This window comes from Sorex fumeus, unplaced genomic scaffold (genome assembly GCF_029834395.1).
Source record: "Sorex fumeus unplaced genomic scaffold, SorFum_2.1 ptg000024l, whole genome shotgun sequence".
Lineage (NCBI taxonomy): Eukaryota > Metazoa > Chordata > Mammalia > Eulipotyphla > Soricidae > Sorex > Sorex fumeus.
In genome coordinates this window covers 27191518-27206189 of record NW_026606081.1, presented here as the reverse complement: position 1 = coordinate 27206189, position 14672 = coordinate 27191518, and the positions used below count along the sequence as shown (strand labels likewise).

The 14672-nt window shown below is 49.8% G+C and overlaps 1 protein-coding gene across 2 annotated transcripts in view; it reads left to right on the top strand.

Annotated features, from left to right (window-relative positions):
• Positions 1-489: 489 nt before the first annotated feature.
• PLOD2 (procollagen-lysine,2-oxoglutarate 5-dioxygenase 2) overlaps positions 490-14672 on the top strand; it is an 83844-nt gene continuing 69661 nt past the window's right edge. For both annotated transcript variants that reach the window (XM_056114230.1, XM_056114229.1), the window contains exon 1: positions 490-675. In XM_056114230.1, coding sequence (XP_055970205.1) covers positions 522-675 — 154 coding nt within the window. In that variant the 5' untranslated portion in view covers positions 490-521. The remainder of the gene's footprint in view (positions 676-14672) is intronic.

Genomic DNA, 14672 nt, shown 5'->3' with positions numbered 1-14672 from the left:
AGCTGTGCATCTCACTATGATACCATGAAAATTAAAAGAAAAAAGCGTGGGGATTTGCAGTCGCCTCTAACCAGAGTGGAGCTCCTGGGAGTCCAGAGAAGAGCAAACTCGCCCCCTTTGCCGGGAAAGCCAAGAAACAAAAGCGGTGCTGGGGGTCAGGAGAGGACGGAGGAACCGTCTGCCACGCCCCACTCCCCACCCCAAGTGCGGCCAGGGGGGCTGCGGGCAGGCGCGGGGAACCGGGACGCGGAAAAGGGCGGGAGGACCCCGAGCGCCCGAGGCTCAGCCCGGCGGGCGCCCCGGAGGAGGGGCTGGGTGTCCCGGGCCGCCCACCCGCCGCCTCCGTGCCGCGCTCCACGTCGCCGGGGCCCGGAGCCAATGGGCAGGACGCGCCCGCCCCGTCGCCGCCCTCCGCGGGGCCTATAAGCCCCGGGGCCGCCCCGGCCGTCCCGCCGCGCCGCGCCCGCCGCGTCCCCTGCGCTCCCCGCGCGCCCCGTGCCCGCGATCCCGCGACCCCCACGATGGGCAGCTGCGCCCCGGAGCCGCGCTGGCCGCGGGGTCGGGGCCGGCAGCCGCCGCCGCCGCTGCTGCTGGTGCTGCTGCTGGCGCTCGGCCTGCAGCCCCGGACGCCGTGCCGGGCGGACGACGCGGACAGGCCCCCCGGCATCTCCTCGGGTGAGCCGCGACCCTCCCCGCGCCCCGCCGCGCGCGGGTTCGGGACGAGCGAGTGCGTCCCGCGCACCCCGACTTTGCCTGGGCGCAAAGTCGGGGCGCCCGATCCCTCCCCTGGACCTTTGCGCGCGCTCCTCCGGGTCGGTGGCCTGGTGGGGGTGGGGGTGCCCTGGCACGGATGTAAGTGCTGGCCCCAGGGGCTTCCCCGGGGGGCTTCCCGGGGGCGGGGGCGTGCGTTCCCGGGCGGACTGTCTACCCCCGCGCCCCCCGCACCCAGAATACATCGCCTTGGGACCCGCTGGAGCTGGCGGAGCGCCCCGGGCGCTGCCCCCGCGGGTGACCTGCACGCGGGACCTCCTTGTACTTTCTGCTGGGCGTTGCCAACCTTCCTCCCTGCGCCCCCCTGCAACGCCGTAGTTGGCATCCACCTGGGGCCAAGAACAGCGCTGGCAGCTCCCAATGGTTTCGGGCCGTGGGGGGCGGGATTTGCAGGAGGAGAAGCGCGCCGGGGACCCCCTCTTCCCTCCACACCCCAGGTCCCAGCTCGCTTGCAGCCGCCGGAATCGCAGCCCGGAGCCTAGATGACGGCTTGTCCAGCCTGACTTGGCAAGCTCCGAGGGACCGGTAGCGTGCCCCCCCCCCCCCCCGCCCGTCCCGGCCGGTTGCTTGTCTAAATAACTTTGTTGCCAGTCCCTTGCCTGGCATCAGTAGCCTTGGACTCTGATGCTTTCCTGCACTCTCCCACTCGCTGCGCCGCTTCCTGCAGTTCTCATCTTGCGTTTGATTGAAATGTCTTTCTGCGATCCTGTCCCGTGGACTTTTGCAGACCCTGTAGCGCTCCGGCCCGTTTGCAAGTGAGGTAGTTAGTGGGAATGCTTGGAGGAGGGCGTCCAGGGCCGGAGTGTGGATTTCAGGTTTAAAATCCCAAATTGTTAGGTGAGCCCAGCCGAATGCACGTACCAAATCTTCGTGTGGATGAGTTTCAGAGTTGGAGCAAACTTTCCTGCACCCCAGCTAACCCTCTTTTGCTCCTTTCCTGCCAAACAGTACCTGCTTTGTTAGTTTGAGAAACCTTAGCGTGCAGTTGGATTGTTGTCAATTTTCTTTCTCTAGCATGTATGTGACCGCTTTGGAATTTATGTACCTTGTGTGGTTCAGAATTTTTCTTTAACCTAATTTTTATTTATTTATTTATTTAAAACACCTGTAAAATAGAAGTAAATACATTCAGTGAACTTGGAATGGAGGCATTATTTATTTATTTTTATTTTTTGGCTGGGAATGACTTTCTTGAAACCCTTAGGGAAACTTAACTGAGAAATAAAATAACCTCTAAGGCTTTTGCTACTTTCACACACACCGCCTATGCCTTTTTAGGTCTTTATCGACACTGTCGCTTTTTTTAAATTTAGTTATTAAATAGAAAGCATCTCTTTGCCTTTAAGATTTACAGTAGAAAGAGCATCCTTTCTCTGCTTCTTAAATTTCATGGGGCTGGGAGTACAGTCTTAGTGTTTGATAATAACTTTAGAGATAGGGAGTTTGAGGAAGAATCTTTTCTTGGGGTGATGGCCATGTCAAACGCTCTGCTGAGATCCCGGACTGGCTGAGTGAGGTGGGTGGATCTCAGGAATCCGCTCACCTCTCAGTTTGGGAAAATACTGTTTTGTGGTAACTGCCCAAGTGGGTTTGACTCTGAACTTCATAGGGAAAGTGATAAACTAATACACAAATGGATGGTTGTTACGGAATAGGGTGAGAGTTTTGGAGAATGTTCCATTTTCTCTCTCAAATGTTCCAACTCAAAATTATTAAATTAAAAACTTTTTATCTGTGGAAATGCCTGGAGGGTTTAGGAATTCTAAATTGTGCCGCATAACCGGAGGTCTTTAGGGACAATGTATGTCACTGTCACTGTCACTGTCACTGTCCTCCCGTGCTTCATCCATTTGCTCGAGCGGGCCCAGTAACGTCTCCATTGGAGACTTTGTTGTTACTGTGTTTGGCATATCGAATATGTCACGGGGAGCTTGCCAGGCTCTGCCGTGCGGGCGAGATCCTCTTGGTAGCTTGCCGGGCTCTCCGAGAGGGGCAGAGGAATCGAACTCGGGTCAGCCATGTTGGCTGCATGCAAGGCAAACGCCCTACCGCTGTGCTATCATTCCAGCCCAGGAACAATGTTTATCATCTGTATTTGCCACCATGTCCCAACTGGAGTGATAGCACAGCGGTAGGGCGTTTGCCTTGCATGCGACCAGCCAGGCTGACCTGAGTTCGATTCCTCCGCCCCTCCCAGAGAGCCCAGCAAGCTACTGGGAGTCTCTCGCCCGCATGGCAGAGCCTGGCAAGCTACCCATGAGGTATTCAATATGATGAAACCCAATCATGAACAACTTTGTAACTGTGTATCTCACTGTGATTCAATGAAAAAAGAAACAAAATTTAAAAAAAATTAAAAGAAAAATAAAAAAAACAGGGTTTCTTGGTGCTCTTGGCATATTGCCCGGATAATTCTTTGGAGTGGACACTGTCCCTACTTTGTTTAGTAACCTCCTTGGCCTCTGCCCACTGGGTGCCAGGAGCACCATTTTCTGTGTGAAAATGAAAAAATGTCTCAAAAGTCTAAAGGCCACGTAAGGCCATGTGTTCCTGTGTCCCCACTGGGCAGAATTGCCCAGGGCTGACAAAGCGCTCCCCGAGGCCCTTGTTTGTGTAGCCAGGTCACTGCACATTACAGTATACCAGTGAAGTGATATTAGCAGTTCTTTTCTTGCCTGCAAATATTTGCAGTGATTTTCCATTTTTCCCTCCATCTCCAGGGTTCTGCTCTTTGAATCACATTAATCAAGGTTTGGAAGACAGATTTTCCTCGCACCAGTGCTGTATTTGTTTGCCAGGGTGGAGAAAAGGCCTCTTGGTAATGGTGACTGAGCACTCTCCTGATTCTCTGGCTATTCCTTTTGAGTTAAAATCTGAAACATGGGGGGCTGGAGTGATAGCACAGTGGATAGGGCATTTTGCCTTGCACGCAGCCAACCTGGTTTCGATTCCCAGCATTCCATAGGGTCCCCTGAGCACCGTCAGGAGTAATTCCTGAGTGCATGAGCCATGAGACTGTGCATCAGTGGGTGTGACCCATAAAAACAAACAAACAGAAAAGACCTGAAACACGATTCTAATTCTAAGCAATCATAATTAATTCTTTTTTCTTCCAGAATAATTGAATGGAATTTTACCTGTAACTATAATTCCCATGGAGCTTTCTAGGCAGAGCCTATACTTTGGTCAGAAAGTTAATATTACCTTCCCCTACACCTCCTTCCTGCATCCCTTCCGCTTCATTCCTCTTCCCCTCCCTTCCCCTCCCCTCTCTTCCCCTCCCCTCCCTTTTTTCCTCCCATCCTTCTAGTGGGGGCCCACAGAAATGTAAGCCAGCAGTGTGCATGACTTACTCCTGGCTTTGTGCTTCGTGTTCACTCCTGGCGGGACTTGGGGGACCACAAGGGGTGCCGAAGATTGAACGTTACTGTACTGTCTCTCCAGTCCCATTCCCTGCTCTTTTTTGCCTTTCTGATGAGTGAAGTTTTCTTTTCAAGCATTTGCTCCCTATTCGCTAGAATAGATCAGTCTTTTTTGCGTACGTGTGTTTTCGTAGGTATTTCGATTCTTCCATGGCCTAAATTGGGCAGAAACCAAGTTTGGGGTAAAAAAATGGGAGGAAATGGTTTCAGCTGTTTTCGTCAAGACTAGTATTTCTGCCCATGTTCATTTATACACTCTTTAATTTACCCCGGCACAGTGGAGGGAGAATGACAGGTTCATCCCCAGCAGCCGAGGCAAACCGGCAATTTACCGGGTGGAGAGGAAGAGACAAGGTCCCAGAGAAACCTCCGGAAAGGAGAGAGAGAAAGGCCTGTCGGAGCCCTGAGCGCAGCAGCTCTTGGTCCTGGAACCAGCTTGGCTGTGTCTGTCACGATACAGAAGTCCATGCGGCTGGATATAGCACAGAGGACAGGCGCGTAACTGACCGGGTCCTGTCCCGGGCATTGGATGACTCCCAGCTTGGATCAAACAAGCAGCAGCACAGACCGGGCCAGAGCAGTCATCTGGGGTGCGGGGGCATGCCCGGCCCGTGACTGACTCTGGTTGAGTTTTCAGCATCCTCCAGCCCCTGGGAGCACTGTGAGCCGGGAGAAGGGAACACATGGCACCACAGGATTCCTTGTTTTTTTTTTTTTAACTATTATTATTATGGGCTGGAGCAATAGCACAGCGGTAAGGCGTTTGCCTTACAAGCTGCCAACATGGCTGACCCGAGTTCGATTCCTCCGCCCCTCATGGAGAGCCCGGCAAGCTACCGAAGAGTATCTTGCCCGCACGGCAGAGCCTGGTAAGCTCCCTGTGATGTATTTGATATGCCAAACACAGTAACAACAAAAGTCTCCAATGGAGACGTTACTGGGCCCGCTCGAGCAAATCGATGAACAACGGGAGGACCGTGACTGTGACTATTATTATTATTATTTTTGCTTTTTGGGTCACACTTGGCGATGCACAGGCATTACTCCTGACTCTGCAATCAGTAGTTACTCCTGCCGGTGCTCAGTGGACCCTATGGGATGCTGGGAATCGAACCCAAGTCAGCTCCGTGCAAGGCAAACTCCCTCCCCTCTGTACTGTAGCTCCAGCCGGAGCCCTTGTTCTATTGGCAGAGAATCACTGGGCGCAGCCCCTGGGTTCCAGGCCTGTGAGCGTTGGGATTCTTTGCTTTCTTTTTCCGTATCCCAGCATGGAAATGAACCATTTTCGCCAGCGCAAGTGTGCAAGGGCCGCTGCAGCTGTGCAGTCCAGTGTGTGCCTGGGGTAGCACTTTCGTCGCAGCTGGTGAGTCTCCGTGTCCAGGGACTCGGTGCCCCCAGATGGGGATGTGGCCAGTCCTCGCCTCCGACATTTTCTGCCCATGTTTGGAGTATGGCTCCTGGTATCAGCCTTGCCCCCAGGAAAGGAAATTTTTCTCTGCTGTCTGGTGCTTGGCGGGGCACAGTTTCTGACTTCCTAAAACATGTGGTTTTTACAGTCCATCCCTGCTGGGTGCAGTGATGGTTTATGAATTCTTTGAAGAAAAGGGCCAGGTTTGACTTCTTTGTTTTTTTTTTTTTTCCTTTTTGGGTCACACCCGGCAATGCACAGGGGCTACTCCTGGCTCTGCACTCAGGAATCACCCCTGGCGGTGCTCAGGGGACCATATGGGACACCGGGAATTGAACCCGGGTCGGCTGCGTGCAAGGCAAATGCTCTACCCGCTGTGCTATCGCTCCAGCCCCGGTTTGACTTCTTTGGTTTGACTTTGCGGGGACTATGCCACCATTCTGGTGGCTATCCCATTATCCTGGTGGCTCAACTTCTGTTGGTCGCATTTCTGGCACACTTCGAGAATGGTGGAAAATAGCTCCCAGCCTGGGAGGGAGACGGCTAACTGCTCTTTCACTGGGGTTGAACCAGATCCTCTGAGCTGCCTTTGTCTGCCCAGGGCCCCCCATGTTCTGTGGTCTTACTGAGGAAACCTTAGGCGGGGCCCTGTCTGGGGCTTCTGCTGGGAATTCGCCCTGGTGTTTCGTTTCCATTCAGTGCTCTGTATTCAAGATAAAGTTGGATCTCCAGAAATATTTTCAGGGGCGTGGATGCCATGCTGCCTTTCTCTCTGCGGTGGACTGGAGATGTGGGCGCATGACAGTGTGACCCGCAAAGATCACAGATCCACATTGCAGCATCAGAGTGGCCTGTTCCCGTTCTGCAGGCCCTGGGCCTGGCCTTTCCTGGTGGTTTGTTCTTCCCTTGGGACTTGGAGGAAGGACATAGAGGCACGACCTCAATAATGTCCAGAAGTCACAGCAGGGCTTTGCTCTGGGAAGAGAGAGCAGTTAATCCTATGCAGGCTTCTGGAAGCAGAAGCAAACAGTAGGTACTGCCCAAGGGGACCCAGAGGCCCCAGCCCAGGGCGGCAAACACACGGGCCACACCAGCAGCTGTTTCCTCTGGCCTGTGACCTAATGGTGGCTTGCACTTTTAATTTTTTTTTTCACCTTTGTTAAATGCTTGAAAATTATGAAAGGAAAACGAACACATGGTGAGTGCCGTTGAAAGTGATATGCAATGCAGTGCTCAGGTTTGTTGGATAGGAAGACATCTGTTTCTCTTCAGGCTCCGGTGTCTTCTAGAAGCTTGGCCTACTGTCCGTGTGAGGAGTCAGAGGCTCAGCCTCTGGGAGGCGAGTTCATCATCTAGACTTGCTATAAAGTCCTTTGCTGTCCATATGCATTAAGCTCAGTTGAGAAATTGGTGACATTTCCTCCACCGTTTCTCCAGTTGGTCTTTACTATTCATGAATTTGCTTCACTGAATTACTGTAACAAAACTCCCAGAGTTACTGAAGATTTTTACTTAGCCAAGAAATTGTTGAGTCTTCAGTTATCCACAGTGTCTGGTGATGGAATATGGTTCTGTTTATTAATTGAAGATTTAGGCTTTGTAACCTGTGTTCTGTATCAATGCTCCAGATGTACGGTAGGAAATTGGTCCCCACCCAGTTCACCAGAAGCCTTGTCAGGGCCTGGGCACAGAGCTGGGTGTGAGACCCTGGGTTCAATCCCATACCACCTTCAAGAAATGCATGTTTTTAAGTTGACCTAATTCACTTAGAAAATAAAGAAGTACCTTTCTGTTCATAATATATATAAATATATATATGCCATTTTTAAGTGAGTGTTAATTTAGGTTTTCTATTTAGAATAACAAAAAAATAGTCAAAGACAGGGAGGTATATTATTTTTACATTCAGAGGGAAAATTTTTATTGATATTTTCTCTTATGTTGTTAAGGGGCAAAATTGACTCCTGTGATATTAGATTAATTTTTATAATAGAAATCTTTATCAGTGAACAACTAATTTATGTTAATGCAGATGTATTTACAGATGTAGTTACTAGATTGAACTTGAAGTATTTCCCAGCCCTTTTATTAGTAGCATATGGAAATAAAATTTTAAAATATTTCTATTGGAAATGGATCACTCTTCCCCCTTCTTCAGTTTTTTCTTAAATGAGAAATGTTAAAAGTGGTAAAATGTTTCATTTGTTAGTGTTTCCTAATTCTCTTTGGCTAAATCTGGTTCAGAGTTTAGTTTGGCTCAGCTTAGAATATATTTTGCCTGACTTGCCAGTAAGCTTTAAACAAATACAGCTACATTGATTTTGGTCTGCCTTCAGGAACAGCCAATACTGAAATTGTTTCTTTTTTTTTCTCTGCTTTTCACCTTTTCCTGCTACGAAGAGCTGGTTTGTGGGGACAGTAGTGGTAACATTTGTGGGTAAATGAGGTTGAGTGGCCTGTGGGCCAGCGGAGAGCCCCCCAGTTTGACCTGAGGGCACAGTTCTAGAAAAACGCGCTCATGTGTGTGTGTGTGTGCGCGCGCGCGCAGAGAATGTGGACTACCCATACTCTGTGTATGTGTGTGTGTGTGTGTGTGTGTGTGTGTGTGTGTGTGTGTAAAATGCAAGAGCTAAGTAGGTGATGTTACCTGGACCGTGTGTCTGTGTGTGTGTATGTGTGCAGAGAATGTGGGCTACCCAGACTCTGTGTGTGTGTGTGTGTGTGTGTGCAGAGAATGTGGGCTACCTAGACTCTGTGTATGTGTGTGTGTGTGTGTGTGTGTGTGTGTGTGTGTGTGTGTGTGTGCTGGGACCGTGGTGCTACCCAGACCCCTTCTGCCTAAGTTACTCCCGCGTTTCTTGATGGTATTCAGGGTGTACCTGGTGATGCTTAGGGACCAGATAGTGTCACATGCGGGGCAAGGACCCTAACTCTGTGCCATCTCTCTGGCCTTGAAGTCCTTTTCTCTGATTCCAAGTCAAAACCTTCACTGGTGAGAAAGCCCCATATGTTAATCTCAGTGTCATTCAACAAACAAACACACTTGAAGAAATTCTGCAGAATTTTGTATATGCAACAAGTGTTTACAGGAAATGTACAGCTAAAATGAGGGGTACAGTGGACAGGGAAAGTGCTGCTAACCCAAGTGGTTGTCTTTCTGAAATGGGCCAGAGTTCAAATGAAATGTCATTTGTTATGTTGATTGTTAGATGGATTTTGTTATCATCTGTTTGGCTTTTTATTTGGAACTGGCAATGCTCAGGGCTTACTCCTGGCTCTGTGCTTAGGGATCATGCCTAGCAGTGCTCAGGGGATCATATGGGAACCAGGGATTGAACCTGGGTTGGCAGCACGCAAGGCAAGTGCTTTGCTACCCACTGTGCTATCATTCCATCATTCCGGCCCCTGTTACATGGCTTTCAGTGTAGCTTTTATTTATTTATTTATTTTTATGTTGGATGTGATAGTCTGGTGTTGAAGATACTGTAAGAATCTGTTTGGCTTAGGGACATATTCTCAAATTTTAAAAGGGATTTTTCCCCCTTTATTTTCTATTTACTGCTAATTTATTCAATTCTTTTTTTTCTCTTACTTTTATTTAATTTCTAAGTGCTTGAGTTTTCCCCATTTCTCTTTGTGATCAATTCCCAACTTTCCAAGCATCATGGTCAGAGAGGTCCTTTGATGTGATTCCTTGCTACTAATTCCTTGAAGAATTTCTTCCGAAGACAAGTAGGGGATTTCCCATCTTCCTTAAACGCTGCTTGTTCTCTGTGGACATTCTGTGGGCTTTATGCCGGGAAGGAACTTCAGATGCAAGCAGTTTTGTTGTTTGTTCTACCATGCCCAGCGGTGCTCAGGGATCACTCCTGCTCGAGTAAACCATGGGGTGTTGGGTGCCCTAATGCTGCCCCCCCCCACACACACAAAGCTTTTTTTTTTTTTTTGCTTTTTGGGTCACACCTGGCGATGCACAGAGGTTACTCCTGGCTCTGTACTCAGGAATAACTCCTGGTGGTGCTCAGGGGACCATATTGGATGCTGGGACTCGAACCAGTGTTGGCCGTGTGCAAGGCAAAACGCCTTACCCGCTGTGCTATTGCTCCAACTCGTTCACACAAAGCTTTTTTATTGCTTTCAGTTTTCCCTCATTTATGATCTCCTCAGCCTCCGAGGTTTCCCTGGGCCGTGTAGCCTGGCTGTGGGACGGTCTGTCCACACAGGTTTGGGCAGGAAGCCGCATTTCACATGTGTTCTCCAACCCATGGCAGCCTTGCCGCCAGCCTCTGCTAACCCCGGCGTGCCTGTCAGCATCTCCAGAGGAAAGCAAGAAACTCAGCCAATATGGGATTTAAATCTACACCAACTACACCAACTACAAAAAAATGACCGGCTGACAGTCTGTAGGCCGGCTAGGGGGACACAGGGAAGCTTCCAGAGCTGGAGGGTCTCTGTGGAGTTTGTTCTGTTTTGTGTGTGTGCGTGTGTGTGTGTGTGTGTGTGTGTGTGTGTCTGCATATGTCTGTGTCTGTGTCTTTGTGTGTGTGTGTGTGTGTTCCTGTCTTCTTCACACCCCCCACTTCTATGGTGCTTGCCCTGGGGGGTCCTTCCTGGCCCCCAGCCGGCCTGCAGCGGCCAGCAGCCGTACCATGTCCTGCCACACCCTCAGATTCGTGCCCAGAGCAGGACAGTTCAGTGGCCCTGCTCAGTTCCGTCTGGATGGGGCGTTGAGCATGAGACTGATGGATTTTTCCAGCCAGTGCCTTTACTAGGTAACCGCGGGTAAAACAAACACTGCAGAGAGAGAGGGAGAGAGAGAGAGAGAGAGAGAGAGAGAGAGAGAGAGAGAGAGAGAGAGAGAGAGAGAGAGAGAGAGAGAGGCGGGCAGCCGTGAATTGGGGCTCTGTAGTAGCTCTCCACTCTGCTTCAGTTTGGGGAGTCCCTAGCCCCATCTCGGGGGCCCCCTTGTTCTGTGAGCACTCTGAGCCCTTCCCTTCCATCAGTTCTGCCCTTCTTTGGTCCCTCCTGGGCCAATGGGTTTGGTTTTTTCCTCTCCAGGGCCGAGAAGTGTGACTCCATCCTGGTTCTGGACTGGGAAATTCCCTGTAATAGGAGAGGACCTGATGGGTCCTGAAGCCCTTTGGAATTAAGCAAGCCCCTAAATGCCTGTACTATCATTCTGGCCCCCATATACTTTTCACTGGGTTTGGGGAATGGGAGATGCACACCCCGCTGTGTTCAGGTCTTACTCCTGGCTCTGTGCTCTGGGGGGTTCTCCGGGCCACTGTTTGCATGGGAGCATCTGTGGTTCTGGGGATTGAACCTGGGTGGGCTGGCTGTGTTCAGGGTGAGTGTCCTACCCTCCACTGTCACTCCAGTGCCCAGAAGACTTTCTTGCAGCAGGAACAGCACTGCACCTTCTCAAAGCCCAATGATACTGTGACTAATTCATCGTTTTTAGATTGAGTTCAACTGCCTCTGGTGCCATATAAGCTCGTTAGTGGCCATGATCCTGAGACTCACAAATAAATCTCGGAAGAGAGCAACAAGCTGTGGAGACGCCTCAGACCCCAAAGTCAGCATTCAGTTCAAAGTTTAACTCCAGATATATCACCTTATTTAAAACTGTGGAATTCCTGGAGCGGTATCTCATCCTCTATACCACTGACGTACCAGTATATTGGTATTGCACACATTGGATAGGATATAAGGTAAAAGGCAGCCACTTCAATTAAAATAATATTAGCACACAAGATTCAACCTCCATCAACATGTGAGTAATCTCTTATACTAGGATTTAATGGCTCCAGTGTGAGATACAACAATCTTCACACACTTGCTTCTAAGGAAACTTTTTGGGGTCACTTTTTAGCAGAATATTCATAATAAGAAATACAAAATAAATTATTTCAGGGTCTGACTTGATTGGCAGTTGGGAAAATTGGACAAAATGATGATGGCTAAGGTGATATGGTGGTGGGATTGGTGTTGGAATATTGAATTGTAATAAATTATTGTGAAAAACCTTATAAAATTTTTTTAAAAAAAGATTGAGTTCAACATGTGTCAGTAAATGACTTTGTGCAGTTAGTCTCTTATACAGAGGAAAAATAGAAAACTGAAAACAAGAACATCCACCTTACACCACACACACACAGACACACAGATACACACAGACACACAGAGACACATACACAGACACATACAGACACACACACAGACAAACATTGATAAACACAGACACATACACAGACACATTCAGACACACACAGACACACATAGACACACACAAACACACATACAGATACACACAGACACACAGATACACAGATGCACATTCAGACACACAAATACATACAGACACACACAGACATATTCACAGACACATACACAGACACATACAGACACGCACACAGACACACACACACAGACTCAGTTCCTGCTCCATGTATAAAGCCTGAAGTTCTGGAGAGGCAGTAGCCGTGCACATACACACAACTGAATGAGCCAGAAAGCGCCTGGGGAGGCAGCCAGGCCCTTGGTGAGGAGCCGAGACATCCAGGCATCGGGAAAGTTCAATCTGGATGGATCTAAGGTCTATGGTTTCCGCTCAACAACCTCCAACCACTTGCCCTCGTCTCCGGGGACTTCCTTTGTAATTTGGGACGCAGGCCTCTTATTTGATGTTCCTTGAATCTAAATGTCGAGCCATGTGGTTGCGACAAGCGCTGGCACCCGGAGCAGTAGCTGCAGAAAGACACTGGAGACAGAAAGTGGCTTGGAAACCTGAGATTCCCGTCACTCCATCTGGGGCTGCTGCTGTTTACATGGGCCCGAGTAGCCCTCTTTCCTAATTAAAAAACTTTTGAATTCGAGTTCAGAAAACAAGGCCAAGCACAGCTGGGATTAGATTTTCACATAAACTATTCCAGAGAGAGCAGAGGAGAAAAGGCCCTTTTCTGCCCTCCGAGAGGGAGCGTGTTCTTCAGTACCTTTAAACACGAGGGGTTTTAGTTTCTCAGGTTTTACGTTTTGTTGTTATTTTGGGGGCCTCACCCAGAGATGCTCAAAGGTAACTTCTGGCTCTGTGCTCAGGAATCACTCCTGATGGGATGCGGGGGATTGAACTCCCATCAGCTACGTGCCAGGCAGGTGCCCTCCCTGCTGTCCTGTGGCTCCAGCCCCAGTACTTGCTGTTTTAAAGCACAGCTCTCGATGCCGTGACTTAAGTTCTCTTCAGATCGTACCGGTTAGCAGAAACGATGCTGGCAGCGCTTCAGAAGCGACAATGTCTTGTTTCCGAGGGAGGTGGGGTATTGGGTTCCAGCTCGCTGTGCTCAGGGATCACTCCTGGTAGGGCTCGGCACCATATGCTATGCCAGGGATCTCCCCGAGTTGGTTACACTTTCTTGGCCAAGTGTTTCTTGCTCTGGAGAAGCCCAGGTTCTCTCTTGAACATGTTTTCCTCTCTCTTCTGTCACACTCCTGTAAGGAAATTTATTTCAATAAGAAAATTTTGTCTACACACACATATGCGCCGGAGCGATAGCACAGCGGGTAGGGCGTTTGCCTTGCACACGGCCGACCCGGGTTTGATTCCCCTGTGCCTCTTGGAGAGCCAGGCAAGCTACTCAGAGTATCCCACCTTCATGTCAGAGCCTGGCAAGCAACCTGTGGCGTATTTGATATGCCAAAAACAGTAACAAGTCTCACAATGGAGACGTTACTGGTGCCTGCTGGAGAAAATCGATGAACAGTGGGAGGACAGTGCTACAGTGCTACACACGCGTGCGCGCGCACGCACACACACACACACACACACAGAATTAAATGAAAAGAAAAAAAAAACAAATTGTAGGCCTGGGGCTCGAGAGACTGCCTCATCGTCTGGAAACCCATGCTCTGCATTGGGAAGGCCTCTGCAGCACTGCATGGTCCCCTGAGCACTATCGCTGAAGTCCTAATACCATACCCCCCTCCACGTGGAGACCCTCCTCCTCCTCCAGCTTCTTCTTGATGTAGTTATCAAATCCTCTAGATCTACTTTGCAGATCCTGTAAGCATCTTCGACATATAATTGGGTAGAGTGTCCTAGAAACATTGTCACTGTCACTGTCCTCCTGTTGTTGTTCATCGATTGGCTCGAGCGGGCACCAGTAACGTCTCCATCGTGAGACTGTGTTTGGCATATTGAATACATCGCGGGTAGCTTGCCAGGCTTTGCTGTGCGGGTGAGATACTCTCGGTAGCTTGCTGGGCTCTCCAAGAGGGGCGGAGAAATCGAACCTGGCTTGGCCGAGCTGGCTGCATGCAAGGCAAACACCCTACCGCTGCACTATCGCTCCAGCCCAGAAACATTGTATGGAAAAAGAATTCATTTATGGGAGAAGTATTTCTGCCTTTGAGTGGCTCTGTGCGTGTGTGTGTAGGTATGTGTGTGTGCATGTGTGTGTGTCTATGTGTGTGTGCGTGTGTGGATGTGTGTCTGTGTGTGCGTGTGTGTGTGTGTGTGTGTGAGTGTGTGTTTCTAGCCTTGGAGATCACTGTGAAGTCTTTTGAATGGAGTGGACAGCTGGAATGCCGTTTCGGACATTTGGGCTTCCCCTGGCTCTGCTCAGGGCTCACCCCTGGCCGTGCTTAGGAACTGACCACGTGCAAGGGAAGCGTCGTACCCCTGTGCATTGGCATACTGCTTTCTTCCATCAGTGTTTTTCTGTTTGCTCTGCCATGCAACTTGGGGGTACAGTCCTAGCTTCATTTTTTGAAATGATTGTTTTATTTTATAAAGTAGTTCACAGTATTTGATGACATTTAATTTTCAGACACCAATCCCACCACCATGACACCTTCCCACCACCATATTTCAGATGTATCCATCCCGAACCCCAAAGCAGAACCGAAATAATATAGTTTGTATTATTTGTTATGAAAAACCGCTGAAAATGCTACCAGAAAGCAGTGAGAGGAGGAAGGCCCCTGAGCTCCTGAGGCAGGGCCAGGAGACCCCAATCAGGCTGTGGGGTCCTGACACGTCGACATAATGAGTGTGATTGGCCCCGAGGGTCATGCAG